We start from the raw sequence: 15626 nt of genomic DNA on the forward strand, positions 1-15626 counted from the left end.
CTATAAATACAGTTTTCCTTAAACTTCTAGCTATAATATGCCATACTTCTTTGTTCTCCCCCAGTTATAAGACTATCAATAATTTAATGCAAATACTATACCTTCTCCCTTACATTATGAAACACAGCCTTTGTATTTGTATTACTACTGTTAATTTCCAACAGTATTGAAATATTGTTATCTTCAAAATATCCAGTACCATTTCTATCACCAAACATTACTTTATTATATAAATTTGTTCTGGCTAGCATCTGAAATTCTTAAAAAGAAAATTAAGTATTTTAACATCCCATAAACACTGAAAACCACATTTATAAATTTAACTGTATATGATTAAATCCAGGTATGCTGAAACAAAAGAGACTGCCATAATCTGCTTAACTTTAAACATTTTTTTTTTTTTTTTTTTTTTACCTGGAAGGGGCTACCCCCACTAAATTGGGGCCTAATCCTCTAAACAAGGAACGAGGCCCTTCTTTTTCCAAGATCACCCTGAAAGAGAAAAAAATTATATTAGAAATACCCTTCAAAGTTTGGTAATTTATTTACCTTGTATGAATAAAGTTAGGGTCTAAATCCGGTATTTTGTATTATAATGTTATGCTTCTCTGGTGAGTTTTCCTTATTTATTAAAAATTTGTGGCCAGGTGCAGTGTCTCATGCCTGTAATTCCAGTACTTTGGGAGGCTGAGGCGGGCAGATTCCTTGAGGTTAGGAGTTCAAGACCAGCCTGGCCAACATTGTGAAACCTCGTTATTAATAAAAATATAGAAATTAGCTGGGCATTGTGGCGCATGCCTGTAATCGCTATTCGAGAGGCTGAGGTAGAAGAATCGTTTGAACTCAGAAGGCAGAGGTTGCAGTCAGCCAAGATCACACCACTGCACTCTAGCCTGGGTGACAAAGGGAAACCTTGTCTCAAAAGAAAAAAAAACAAACAAACACTTTTTTTTTTTATGACAACATAAATTGTTTAATATTGATAATAGATTTACTAGTAATGATTTTTTTAAAAGTCTGTTCGGATTCTTTCCTGAAAGATTGACATAATAATAAAGACTTCTACATTATTTTCACATGATCATGCTACTCTTATCTTTGATTTCCTTAATTTTACTATCTTTACCAGCAAGTTGAAAGCTTAATAACCACACATCAGTTAGAAATGTAGTTCCTTCCTGGTTTTGAGGTCTTTTACTCAATATTGGACAATACTCCTTAGTACTGCAGTATTACCTCATCCCCATTCCACTGAAATGCTGTAGCAGAATCTATTACCCTAATGTCACTTAAAGTACTAGAATGGTTGGCCTGTTATTTCTCCTGCCACTCAGTTAACACCTGCTATACTAAGTACTTAACTGTATATATAGTTAGCTGTTCATAACTAGAAAAAGTAAATAAAAAAAAGAAGGTGAGGCCCCTGACATTGAGAAATTCGCTGTTTGGTTTTGGTAAAAAGAATTATAACGTAACAATTAATTAACAGACCATATTAACAAGCAAATACTATACAACCTAGATACAAATATACCCAGCAGAGAAAGGAACAGAGAGCCATGTCTAAGTCACAGAAGGCTTTCCTGGAGTAAGTTATGAAATGAAGTTTTGGCAATGAGAAGGAACAGAAAGTGAAGAGTAGGTATTTTAATTCAGAGTTAACAGACTAGGCCAGGTAGTTCTCAAACATCTACCTGCTTAAGAGTGATCTACTGAAGGGTAGTTGGGCCTAATGGTTAATTTAAGGCATGAACTGAGTGGCCAGACTTCTCAGGTATGAAGCCCAATGCTGGTAACTGATAACTCTAAGACAATGAAGTAACTTTTCTCTCATAGTTTCATCAGCAGTAAATAAAGAACAGTACCCCCTTACTGGTTATCATGAGGATTAAGTAAATTAATATATAAAGAGCTTAAAAGAGGGCCTGAAAAACTGAGGAATTAAAACACAGCCCAAAAGGGTTACTAAAGTTCCTGTGAAGAGAGGGCAAAATCACTGAAAAAGAGAATTTATGTTACAGAGGTCAAAAGAAGAATTTTAAGGAGAGGCAATCAGTGGTAGTAAATATCAAAATCATCATATTAAAATCCTTTTACTATTATAAATTAGAGAGAAGTATTTATAACTATGGCTTTTTTTTTTTTTTTTGAAATGGAGTCTCATTGTATTGCAAAGGCTGGAGTGCAGTGGTGCGAACTCAGCTCACTGCAACCTCTGCTCCTAGGTTAAAGTGATTCTCCTGCCTCAGCCTCCTGAGTAGCTGGGATTACAGGTGTGTACCACCATGCCTGGCTAATTTTGTATTTTTAGTAGAGAAGGGGTTTCACCACATTGGCCAGGTTGGTCTCAAGGTGATCCACCTGCTTCGGCCTCCCAAAGGGCTGAGATTACCACCCAGCATTAAGCCACTGCATCCGGCCTAACTATGGCATTTCGATCCAAAACTGTTATCAATTTTATTCTACCTATTCATACCTATTCATGTACTTATGTAAGCAAGTTTTAAAAAAGAAAAGGCTGATGAAATCTTTTAGTAACAAAGGTAAATACACAGAATGAGTTTATTTGTTACTACAAAATAAACAGTACTGAACTAAGTTCAAACAGTGAGCTGATAAGGCAGACACACAGGCATTCAGTCATTTACAAGTATAAACATGCAAAACCTGATTTTAATAGTTTTCAAAAATTTCAAATCCAATTGCAACATAACAAAGTATGGGAAAATGTAAAAACAAATCTTTTTCAAACCATCAGGAAATGTTAAACAAATCCTGAATAGCATTAGAACTCTGCTGTAAGACTCAGTTGTATTTATGTTACACAAAAATCACAGATTATCATTAATTGGATATACTTACTTGTGAGTACTTGGAACATTAAAAACATACACAAAAGGAGTTAGCATTAAACATTATCATATTTCCAAAGTAAATGAATAATCCAAAATAAAATACTTATAATAGCCTTAGAAAAAAATTCACTGGATAAATGTAAAAATGCTCTAAAAACAGGCTGGGCGAGGTGGCTTACACCTGTAATCCTAGTATTTTGGGAGGCCAAGGCAGGCGGATCACCTAAGGTGGGAGTTCAAAACCAGCCTGACCAATATGGGTGAAACTCTGTCTCTATTAAAAATACAAAAAAGAAATATTCTAAATACAAATGACTTGGAAATAAAATTACATTTTATATTATCTAACTGTTCTCCATTAGGGATTATCATTCCTTATAAGTCAGAGTAATTTCTGTAATTAGGTTTATAAAGAACCTTTTTAAATGTGGTAGAATATAAGTAAACAAACATCTAGAAATCACTTAGGCAAACAAACTAAAAAAGACTCATGAATACTATGCTCTCACTTTAGGCAATGAAGAGGTCCAGGAGACACTACTCGGTTGACACTGGCTCCAGCCATGGTGTTCAGTTGAACTTCAGAAATATAAAGCGTCACAGAAGATGACTGCAGCCGTGTTTTTACAACTTCCAGTGGACATGTCAGAATAGCCCCCACTGTACCACCACATCTAAAAATAAAAAAAAAAAAGGACAAAGCTTATCTACTTAATTCTTAAGTTAGTACATATATGCCCAGAACTGTAATTCACATGGATATCTGGAGCTTTGCCAACATACTAAAATTTATAATTTTTAATGTTTAGATGACTAAACAAATTTTTAAGAGTTTTCACTATTTGATTACATACAACACCTTCAGCAACTAAAATGAACACAGCTTAGTAACTATCTGGCAAGAATAATTGCTGAAGTCTTCAATTGATAGGTGCTATTACTAGGTACAAAAGGCTTTTATTTTTTGACATTAAAAAAATTATCCCCTTCATGAAGCAGACATTTTTATGATATTCTAGAAAAGGCAAAATGAGAGGAAAAGAAATGAGATCAGTGGTTTTCAAGGGGTAGGGGAGAGGGAAGAAAGTGACTGCAAGGGGCATGGGGGAATTCTTTGAATAATGAAAAATGTTCAATATCTTTCTCTTTTTTTTTTGAGAGTCTTGCTCTGTCATCAAGGCTGGAGTGCAGTAGCATTAGCATAGCTCACTGTAGCCTTGAACTCCTGGGTTCAAGCAGTCCTCTTGCTTCAGCCTCCCTAGTAGCTGGAGTTACGGGCACACGCCAACATGCCGTCCTAATTTTTAAATTTTTTGTTGAGACAGGGTCTTGTTATGTTGCACAAGCTGGTCTTGAATCCCTAGTCTCAAGCAATCCTCCCACTTCAGTCTTCCAAAAGTGCTGAGATTACAGGCATGAACCATTGGGCCCAGTCAATATCCTGACTACAGCAGTGCTTAAAGGACTTTATAAATCTGCCAACGGTCAATAAACTGTATACATTTAATAAACGGTAGATTTTACTGTATATAAATGATACCTTGACAAATCTGACTTGAAAAATATGTGAAAACTAGTAGGAATTCTTAATATATGAACTACCTGGGGCTGAATATATTTATGTGAAACATTCAAGTATAAATAAGCTTACTATTTCAAAAAATTCCACTGATAGCTCTAAACAGGCAGTTAAAAAAATTTAAGCCCCAAAATGAAAATGTCAAAACCACAATTAGATGGTCAGATTTCAGCAAAATTGGACAAAAAGTAGTAGGGTCACAGGTAATCTGAAACAAAATTAAGTACAACTTAAAAAGACCTCAATACTTAAGGAAAAGTTATTTTCAAACAGCTATAAAATAGACTTAAAACTAAATTACATGTAAGATCACAAGGAGAATCTTAAATAGAAGCCATAAATTTACTTATGATAAGAGTTGAGGGCTAAGTGGTCAAAGAGATGAGTCATCATCACACAGTGTACTTGGAGTATATGCAATGCAGAACTCAGAAGAACCTGTGGGTTGGTTCATACAATATTCACATTACAACAGTGATCTATTTATGGCAATCCATAATAATTTCAATTTGGCTTTGCCTGATTTCTTTTTAACTGTTTAGTGTATTTACTTTGTAAATTTATTGAACATAAAACCCAACAGGCCCAAAATCTATCATAAACATGTACATGTTTTGATTTTATATTCTGTAAAACCTAAGAAAGAGTATTCTTAAATATGAATTACTTCTAAAAGATGTATTCAATGAACATGAATTACTTCTATAATTAAAACAAAAACAAAAAGCAACGTGAGCACATAAAACCATGATTTCTACTCAGTCATTCCTGGTTCCAAGAAAATAAATACTATGCAACGAAAATAAAACAAGAACAGGTAAAAACAATACTTATGTCTTGCATGCTTGTTGTAAAGATGATATAACCCACATAAAGTATTTTGTAAAGCTGCACAAAGAAAGTGCTGAATAAATACTAGCTTTGTAATTACGTGTCTCTATTACTGATAATAATAACTATGAAATTTTGTAATAGAAGTATTATAAATATTTTGTGGCCAGACCAACAGACAAGGTAAATACTATTATAACTTAAAAACCACTTCAGCAAGAAAAAGACATGAGAATCTAAACTGGCCAGGCATGACGGCGTATGCCTGTAATCCCAGCCTTTCAGAGGCTGAGGTGGTAGGATCACTTGAGTCCCGGAGTTTGAGAGTAGCCTAGGCAACACAGTGAGACCCTATGGAAGAAAGGAAAGGAAAAAGGAAAGGAAAGAAAAGAAGAGGGAGAGGGGAGGGGAGGGGAGGAGAGGAGAAAGAAGCCAGCCAGGTATAGTGGCACACACCTGTAATCCCAGCTACTTGGGAGGCCAAGGTAAGAGGATTGCTTAAACCTGGGAGGTCAAGGCTTTAGTGAGCTGTGATTGCACTACTGCACTCCCACACAGGCAACAGAGTGAGACCCTGTCTCAAAAAAAAAAAAAAAAAAAAAACAAAACAAAATTAAAAAAACAAAAAGAAAAGTCCAGGCACAGTGGCTCACACCTGTAATCCTAGCACTTTGGGAGGCCAAGGAAGGTGGATCACTTGAGGTTAGGAGTTAGAGAACAGCCTGGCCAACATGGTAAAACCCCGTCTCTACTGTAAAAATATATATTGAAAAAAAAATACACAAAAAAATTAGCCACGCACGGTGGTGAATGCCTGTAATCGTAGCTATCTGGGAGGGTGAGGTGGGGGGAGTCAAGATTGTAGCACTGCACACTCCAGCCTGGGCAACAGAGTGAGACTCTGACTCAATAAATGAACAGACAGATAATACAGAGGTGGGGGTGGCATAAGTGGGTATATGCACAAGCACTTAGATTGTCCTGAAGTAGTTTTACATTATAGAATGCAACAGATGTATAGTATAGGGGTGACACTCTGGCATTTCTCTTGCTGCAATTTAAAAATAATTACTATATACACTGGAAACCAGAATTGATGTAGAAAACAAAACTATTGCTTCAATAAAGATTGGATGAACTACATTAGATTTATCTTCTCTCCATGTCAAAAACCTCACTGTCTAAAGGAATATGCCAGAACAGAGAGCCTCAGAGAAATCGGCAGCTGCAAGTTTTCAACCAATAAGGACAACAGGAAAGACAACTTAATAAAGAAAGAAAGGCATGCAGAGGGAAATACCAAAAAGCAGCAGAGTTTTGCCCTGCAGAATCGCTTTGAGGCCTAATAATTAAGGGCAAAGAACAGTAGGACACACACACACACACACACACACACACACACACACACACACAGATACATGCTGGATAAAACTATATTCCTGGGCAGAAAGCTAATTCTCTGAAGTACACAAACTCAATATTTTCTGAGCTCAGGTTTAGCAGGAACAAAGGATGCAAAAACAACCCACACCAAGATGCACTACTGCAATCTTTCAAGGACTTCAGCAACTTCCAGAACGAAAAAAGGTCACATAACAGAGGAAAAGTGACCAGATTAGCATCACACTTCTTGACAACTACAGATTACTTACCCTAAAATTCTACACCAAGCCAAACTATACATCTGGGAAAAAGAAGCATTCAAGAAATTGCCTACTGCATACCCTTTTCTTACACAGCTAACTAAAAGACGTATTCCATGAATTAATTAAGAGAGTAAACTAAAAGAAGATGGTGGGAAAGTGGGGGAGGAAATCAAATGTAGGAACAGACTAACCCAAGAAAGAGAAAGAAGCCCTAAGATGATAGCCAAATGTCAGACCTGGAAAAAAACAAAACAAAACAACCAAGATAGGATTAAGATGACAGAATTCAGTGGGACAAAAATCTCCGGGAAAAATGAAAACAAATGTTCGAGTACTCACATAACTAAGCAAAAGTTTTTAAATGGGGGCAATTACTAACTTCAGGGGCAGCATGGGGTGGGGAGGAATGAAGTTATTCAAGAAAGAAAAGGTCAACATAATAGACAATTTAGCTCTGCAGTGAACAATATTTGTATTGTCACAATAAGGTAAGCACTAACTACTGATTTAACAAAAACTGCATCAAATTATATACTGACAGGATGTAAAGAAAGGGGAAACAGAGAGTGGTACAATATAACTAAATCCTCATCTACCAGAATGGAAAGATGATGTGCAATATATTCATTTGAAAACCAAGAAAAAGCAATAGAGGAAAAAATGGTGGAGTGGAAGCAGGCACTCATACTGGTCTTACTTCCCTCTGATCAGTGATATGGATGACATCAGTTGCAAGGTGTGGCCAATGTAACTTGCTATTAATAACACAGTTCAAGGATGGCTGCTTTACTAGGTTTAAAAAGTTACAAATCAAAATTATTTCTATAAAACGGTCACTCATTTGTTCTATATGCTTTCTTGATTAGCAAATAATTCCAAAGAGAGAATAGTCACTGTAGCAGAAGGGCATAAGTTCATTACTCTGTAACACCAAAAATCCAGCACTGTTAAATGTCACTATACTCCTGGTATATCCAGATTAGAAATAACTTCATGTTCTTTATGTTCGTAGTGAAACTACCTGGATTAATGCTCATTTAACATTTTATAGGTAAACGTCTTATATCTTAAAGATAGGAGAAGGCCAAGATGGCTCGGTGAGTTAAATAATCATATAGCTATGTATTGATTTTATAAAATACCTAAAATTGTTTAATATGGTTATCACTAAAGAATTTTCACTAAGTGAATATGAATAGCAAGCATATGAATTTCAGCCTTCATATCCAGTCATCAATCCCTAGGACAGGTACATGTACACAGACATAAAACTCCATCAACTGGATAGTCCTAAGCTGCTGAGCCACTGGATCTTGCTCCCCTGGCTTTAAAAGGACTTTTACTAGCCATAGTTGGAAGAAATCCAAGGCACTTCTGGATACTGCTCAGGAAAGGGCATGTCATGGAAAAGAACTAGGATACCAAGATGTGACTTTCAGATATATGTCCTCAATATTAACTGCTTGAGTATGCATGGATCATAGACAGACAGACAAAATATTTTCAGATAAGGTCCACAATGCTTGGATGTGCATACTATTTAAAAAGGTACTTTAGAATTCATTTTGTTAACTTTAAGGAGTGTTTTATAAAGCAAGATGACTAGGTTAAAATATTTTATTTTTCTGCCTGCCGTGATCCACTTAGGGCATTAGTCAAATTAAGAAATATCAATCACTAAAGATGAGGTTTCTTTAAAATGTCAGCCAAACATAAGGAGTTTTTCAATCTTAAAACTTGTAGGTTGGGCCAGGCGCGGTGGCTTACACTTGTAATCCCAGCACTTTGGGAGGCCGAGGTGGGTGGATCACCTGTGGTCAGAAGGTCTGGCCAACATGGTGAAACTCCATCTCTACTAAAAATACAAAAAATTAGGTGGGCATAGTGGTGGCTGCCTGTAATCCCAGCTACTCAGGAAGGTGAGGCAGGAGAACTGCTTGAACCTGGGAGGTAGAGGTTGCAGTGAGCCAAGATCATACCACTGCACTCCAGCCTGGGCAACAAGAGCAAAACTCCGTCTCAAAACAAAACAAAAAATACCATGTAGACTGTCCCTGAAATTCTACGCAAATCATTAAGGAAGTCTTACCAAAAACTGTTTATCTGATAGTACATTTGTGTAAGTATTTTCTCTGAAGCTTCAGTGTTTAGACAAGAAACAATATAAGAAACAATACAAGTTTTTGAAATGATGATGGACATCTATATACCTGAAAGACTAACTTACAGCTTTTTCTAAGTACAGGAAGTGTTTCTGATGCAGGAAAAAATTAACAGGTTATTCTTATTTTGAATGATAAGGCAAAATCAAGACTAGTAATTCTGAAAATTTTAGCAACTTACATAAACATAGAAGCATGGAAACAAGCTGCCCAAGACGCAGTTGTATATGCTTTGCTATTAGAGTCTTTTTTGGTTTTTGTAAAGCTATGTACAGTGTAACCAAGGCTGGTTTAAAAAAAAAAAGAAAAAAAAAAAAATAGAAACAAAACTCTCTGTACAAACAGGTGTTGAAAGAAAGACCAAGGCCTTTGTTGGGGGCCCCAAAGTGCTTACTGTTTTAAGGAAAAATAGTAAGATAGCAGACTGAAGAATTAAAAAACAAACAAACAAACAAAAAACCACTATAGGAAGAAAATAGGCTCAGGGAATGTGGTAGATTTACTACAAATTTCCCCTATCAAATTTCCCCCTTTCTTTGCTACCCTTTACAGCAAACCTTAAAACTGTCTATTTGTTGTCTTTAATTTCTCTCCTACTCCAATCAGACTTTTACTCCCCGACTCTGGAAATTACTAATCAAAGTCACCAAAGGTCCTCAATTAAATTCAGTGGTTAACAGCTTTCAGCCATCTTAAATGACAGTAATATTTGACAGTTGATCCCTTACTCCCTTCTAGATATTGTATATTTGCTTCATTCGGATTTCAGGATACCATGTATTTTCTTGGTCACTATGAAGTCTACCTGGCTGGTTCCTCTTCTTCTCCTTCCTCCTCTTCTCCTGATCTCTTTTATCGAAGTCCCCAGGTGGTAGTTCGTGGTCCTTTCTTCTCTATATTCATTCCCTTAGTGATCTCAACTAGGCTCATGGCACCACATATGTTCCAATGACTACTAAATGTATATTTCTAGTCTAATCCTCTTTCCTGGACTCCAGACTAGTATATCCAATCACTTAAACAATCAGCTTCTTGACCTTTCTACTTCTCAAACTTACCATGTCTAAAAGGGAACTTCTGATCTCCTCTTGCACCAACTCTGTTCCATCTGCAACCTTGCCTACCTCAGCTGACAGCAATTTCACTCTTCTAGGTGACCAAACTAAAAACCCTGGAGTTTTTCTTGACTCTTCTTTTTCTCACACTCTGTAATCAGTATGTCAAAATCTTATTATCTTCACATTCAAAGTCTAACCAGGATTCAACCACTTCTCACAATGTCTATTGCTTCCAACCTAGTCTGAATCACCTTTATCAATCAAGTGGATTATTGAAACAGCCAAATCAACTCCCCACTTCTGCCCCTACCCCATGCATAGTCTAACAGAGACCAATTAGCCTTTAAAAATTCTATGATGACTCCTCCCATTTCAACAGAAAAGGTCAAAGTCCATTAAAGGCCTAAAAAGGCTCCATCATTCTGGTCATATCTGCCTCATTATCTCACTCTTACTGGGGCTAGTTCCTTCTGTATAACCAATTCCCTCCCTTCCAAGTCTTTGCTCAAATGTCATCTTCCCAGTAAGATTCATCATCATTCTATTTAGCACTAGAGTGCCCTCTCACCATAGCCCTTTAAGGTGCACCACTTTTTTCCCCCCATAGCACTTAACATTTACTAGTGAATGTACTAGTAAAGGGTACTTCACTAGAAAGTGAAAAGTAATCATAACACTTACTAGACAAGTCAGTCCCTTTTTAGATACTTGTCGATATTCTTCAATACTATATTAAAACTGGACAAGTGGTAGGTTCTTAAAGGTTAGTTGCAATGTAGAATCTGAACTATACCAGTAAACTTTTTGTACTGTTATATTAAAATCCACTGGTCTATTTTAAAATCTGAATGACTCTTTTACCCATGCTTGACTCTATGACATCATATATATATATATCATTTGAAAAATACTGGTTCACTGGGTTTGCAGGTCTTCCAATACATTTTATTACACAGTATTAAAAAACTTAAATTTACTTACTATCACCATCTCATTAGAAACATCCTTAGTTATTGGAAGGCTGTCATTGCGGGGGAGAGGGGTCAATTCAAAAATTATAATTTCGGTTTGAAAACTCGAATTTTATCATTGGTAACAAATGCTATCAGTGGTTTTCCTTAAAAAGGCTTACTTCCTTCAGTTTTTGAGAAAATGTCTGCTAAATATAGAAGTCCGAGTAGTCAGTCTATTAATTGTTTTTTTTAAGTAAGAATGGGTCTCCATGAAAAAGAGAAGCTAGTGCAGCCTGCAATTGAAACAATGCAGAACCACACTTCAGCATGCAGAATTACTTTATGCCTATTTCCCATTTTGTCACACAGAATATTCAAAGGTTGTAATTTAATTAAATTAGTAATTTTTTTACTCCTCCAAGAGCATTCTTTAAGTTAAACTGGCCTTTCTTGTTTTTTTAATTGCAAGTACCTGAAGGTGAAATGACTACAGTCTGGTGCCACTGCCTTGATGCATGCTAAGGCATCAGCAGTTTTACCCATCATTGCTTTTGTACCATCAGGACAAATGTCAACATATTTGTGCAAATATTGTCTTAGTATTTTTATGAAAATAGTTTTAAACTCTCAGACCACAAGAAGGGTCTCAAGAACTCCCAAGAGTCCCTGACCCCAAATGCTGTGCTACACTAATTCATTTACGGAAAAATGGTAGCTGCTGTGCTACACTTACCTATTTACAGAAAAAAGGTTTCTTTAAGAATATTCTCCAACAGGATAAGAAACTTCCCTTAGTTTTGCAATCCATTAGTAAGAATGACAGAATGTATTTTTAGAAGGAAAACAAGGGGAGGATGATATCTGAATGTTTGTCTCCTCCAAAATTCGTAAGATGAAATCCTACACACATCCCAAGGTGAGTAGACACTTTGGAGGTGATTGGGTCATGAGACTATAGCCCTGACATTTGGGATTAGTACCCTTGTAAGATACCAGAGATCTTGGCTAGTCTCTCCTATTACATGAGGACACAGCAAGAGAGTGTCTTCTATGAGGAAGTAGACCATCAGCAGACAAAGAACCTGTTGGTACCTTAATTTTGAACTTTGCAGCCTTCAGGACTGTTAGAAATGTCTGCTATTATAAGCCACCAGTTTTTGGTATTTTGTAATAGCAGCTTAAACAGAGCAAGACAGAGGAAAAAGAGAGGTAGTAAAAATTAAGGAAATGGGACTAATAAAAATATGGACAGAGTGAAATGGAAATAAACCACATGAATTATACTTTTAAGTATTCTACTTCTGTCCTGATCTTCAATAAAACAGGTGAAATAATTTAACAACAAATACCATTCACTATACCAAAATGGGCGTTTCTTACTGAATAAATAATAAATGAGCAAGCAAATTAATGAGCTCTAGGATATAAAAATACAGTTCTTAGATAATCTTTGATTTTACTTAGTACACACATTATCTCACTGTAATAGAAGCTACAGAAAAAAAAAAAAAACTTCATCCACTTAAAGTCTGAAGGCATATAGCTATTTGAGACAATCTCTCCCTCAAATAGAAAAAAATGAGCTGCCTCTGTAGATATATGCAGCTGATACAACTAGACAATGTATAATTCTATCGAAGTATTTATTTAAAATACATTTCATATTGCTTTCATCTCTATATACAGACATACAGTATTAGAGGTACAGCTAAAATTAAATCATATTTACATCTTTTTTTTTTTTTTTTTTAACAGGCTGCCGTGATATGCTTCCGTAACTCAATTAACCTAACCCCTGACCTTACAAACTCTGAATATTAACTCTGGCAAAAGCATAATGGGATCAAAGGGTGTCTTAAACAAAGCACGAGATATGCATGTGAGTATTTAACCCAGAACCAAGGTCCAGTGCTGGTGTTTCAAATGTTGCGGCTTTAACAATACAGCTGCTCGGCTATTAGAAATCTGGGATTCTGATAAACGTATTTGAATATTACAATTTTACTTATCAGAAAAACAACTCAAAGGGTCCATATTCTGAAAACCCTTGCCTAACATTAAATACCATTGTGAAATGTTACTCTTGGTTCTTTTAAAATATAATGGACTTTCTTTATAAAGGTGTGTTTACCGAACTCACTTATGTAACCACATATAAAAATAAAATCGAGATGCAAAGCAAGAGAAATTACACGGCTGAGCAACCTCTCTTGTATCAGATCCTACATACCAATCTCATTTAATTCCCTAAATAAACTACATATGCTAGACTGGGGAGGGGGAGGGGGATGGAGCACCTAATCTGTGTGTTTAGATGCTACAAAAACCTCCCATTCCTATTCTTAAAGAAAAAGCTAACCAGAAAACCTATATTTACATGTTTTTTATAACAAAATGATGATTCTAATCCAAAGTGGGAAATTGGTGTAATCAATAAGTGTGCCCCATTTTTAACAAAACTTGATACATGAATCCTGAACGCAGAGTAATAGAAATGTTAGGAGCTTTAGAGATCCTATAATACAACCTCCTAATTTTATAGATGAAGCAATCAAAAGTGTCCATTTCTCATCCAAATTACAATAGTGGTAGACAACATCTGCGGTCTCCTCGCTTCAGGTGATACAGATCTAATTACAATTATTTGCATGGCATCTTTACTTTTCAAGAGCATCTACACAACTACGAACTTTTTTAAAAAAAGATTTAACTTGCCTGATTATTGGCAGTAAACACAGCAGAAATATGGAAAGCAAACTGCCTAAACTGGGTCTCACAGATTAACAGAAAGATATTGCTTTTATGACAGAACAGTGGCTGGCCCATAACTGGTGTGCAATGATGTTTGGTGAATGACAGTGTGCCAACCTAAAAAAAGTATTGCCATCATTGGCTCAATAGAGTTCATATGTGCAACTCAAAGCAAGACGTCGTGAATAGAACTGCATATGCATTTCATATTCTTAAAGATGATCAATCTAAAAACTGTAGGATTTAAGAAGATGCTGGGAAGAGTCTCAGTATAATTCACCGAAGCCATTTTTGATAAGAAAACTCTTTATAATCTTCCAAATAACTGATTCTTAAAATTGCTATGATTCTCCAAATAATTTAGAAGGAACAAATCTAAACACGAGGCTAAACTGGCAGCTCTAGTACTCATGCTGGCAATCAGGGAACTAAGACTTTAGGCTTAGTCCTAATCTTGCACACACATAGTAACTATTAACACTATCGTCAAAAAATTTGACCTCTCCACTCCTACTCTCTCCTAAGCAGCAGAAAAGCAAGGGTATACAAGAGGAGTGGTTTTCTAGAAAGGAATCTGACCCCAAAGTCACTGCAAAGCTTTGCACCCCATTCACCACCTGGAAAAGCTCCGGCAAGAAATTTTTCAAAGGCTAGAAACACCCTACAGCAATCACCAGGGAATACCAAAGTCTTCCCCGCTAGAGCCCGTAGCCCCGTTACCACCCACACTGCAGAGCCGAGCCCGGAAATGAGCCGCCCGCGGTCCGAGGTGGGGCGTGAGTGACGTGCGGAGGCCCCTGTGCGCGCGGCACCGAGCTAAGGCTGAAGAGGCCCCGGCGCCCATTTTGTCCTCGGCCTCCGCACTTTCCGCCCCGTTCCCTTTGGGCAGTGCAACCTACACGAACTCAGAGCCAGGCTCCTCAAAGCGATCCTGCATCCCCGACATCCGCTAGACTGCAGCATGCGGCTGGGTCCAGCGGCGGCCCGGGGATAATGCATCGACCCCAGCCCTGCCCCCGTCTACTCAGCCGCATGGATTCCGCCCCCGCCACACCCCGCCCCGCGGGCCCAAAGCCTCACTCCTGGCCGGGATTTCATGCCTCAACCCTCCTCGCCCAGGCCTCACTCTCTCGCCCTCGAGCCCGGGCCTCACCCACTCGCTTCCCAGAATCGGAGGGCCCCTCGCTACCCACGGGCTGGGCTGCTCCTCGCCCAGGCCGCACCCCGCCTGTCCCCCATCCCCAGCATGGAGTCCCCTCCTCCCTCTCGCCCGCGTCTCGGGTCCCAGCACCTTCAGCCCTAGTGCGCACGCCCCGCCTGGACCGTACCCCCCGGCAAACAGATGCACCAGCGTGTCCCTCTGGCTCATTCTCTCTCCCGCATGTCCTCCGGGCGCTGAGGCGGGACGCGGATCTGGCCGCCCGCTACCGCCGGCGGCTTCGGTCCTGGACTGGAGATGCACAGCGCCCCGGGGACTGCGAGGAGAGCTGGCCGAGACGCGGCTGCCGAGAGCAACCGGCGCAGCTCTCCCCGCGGCGCTCCAGCCACGCCGCCGCCTGCCTCGGCTCGGTGCCTTGGAGCTGCGCGACGCAACGCGGCGTAGGGTGGGCGGGGTTGGGGGGGGGGCTGGAATGACTATTTGATGGCTCCCGACATAAACAGAGGTTACCATTGGTCTGAGCGTCGTGACGTCACGCACTCCGCGGGGCTCTTTCACGTGATCCCTTTGGGGTTTTTCAATGAAAGGGGCCGCGAGGCGTGGCCAGAGCGCGTGCCTGGAGAGTGGTAGGT

At 38.4% G+C, this 15626-nt stretch overlaps 1 protein-coding gene across 1 annotated transcript in view; it reads right to left on the reverse strand.

Moving 5' to 3' along the window:
• The window catches only part of SLC25A36 (solute carrier family 25 member 36), a 32191-nt gene extending 16765 nt beyond the window's left edge, over positions 1-15426 (reverse strand). The window contains exons 1-3 of the mRNA XM_032264841.1: positions 15164-15426; positions 3365-3529; positions 415-492 (exon numbers count right to left, since the gene is read on the reverse strand). Coding sequence (XP_032120732.1) covers positions 415-492; positions 3365-3529; positions 15164-15204 — 284 coding nt within the window. The 5' untranslated portion in view covers positions 15205-15426. The remainder of the gene's footprint in view (positions 1-414; positions 493-3364; positions 3530-15163) is intronic.
• Between the last annotated feature and the right edge of the window lie 200 nt (positions 15427-15626).

The sequence above is a fragment of the Sapajus apella genome, unplaced genomic scaffold (assembly GCF_009761245.1).
Source record: "Sapajus apella isolate SASKATOON/1434 unplaced genomic scaffold, GSC_monkey_1.0 scaffold4, whole genome shotgun sequence".
NCBI classification, from domain to species: Eukaryota; Metazoa; Chordata; class Mammalia; order Primates; family Cebidae; genus Sapajus; species Sapajus apella.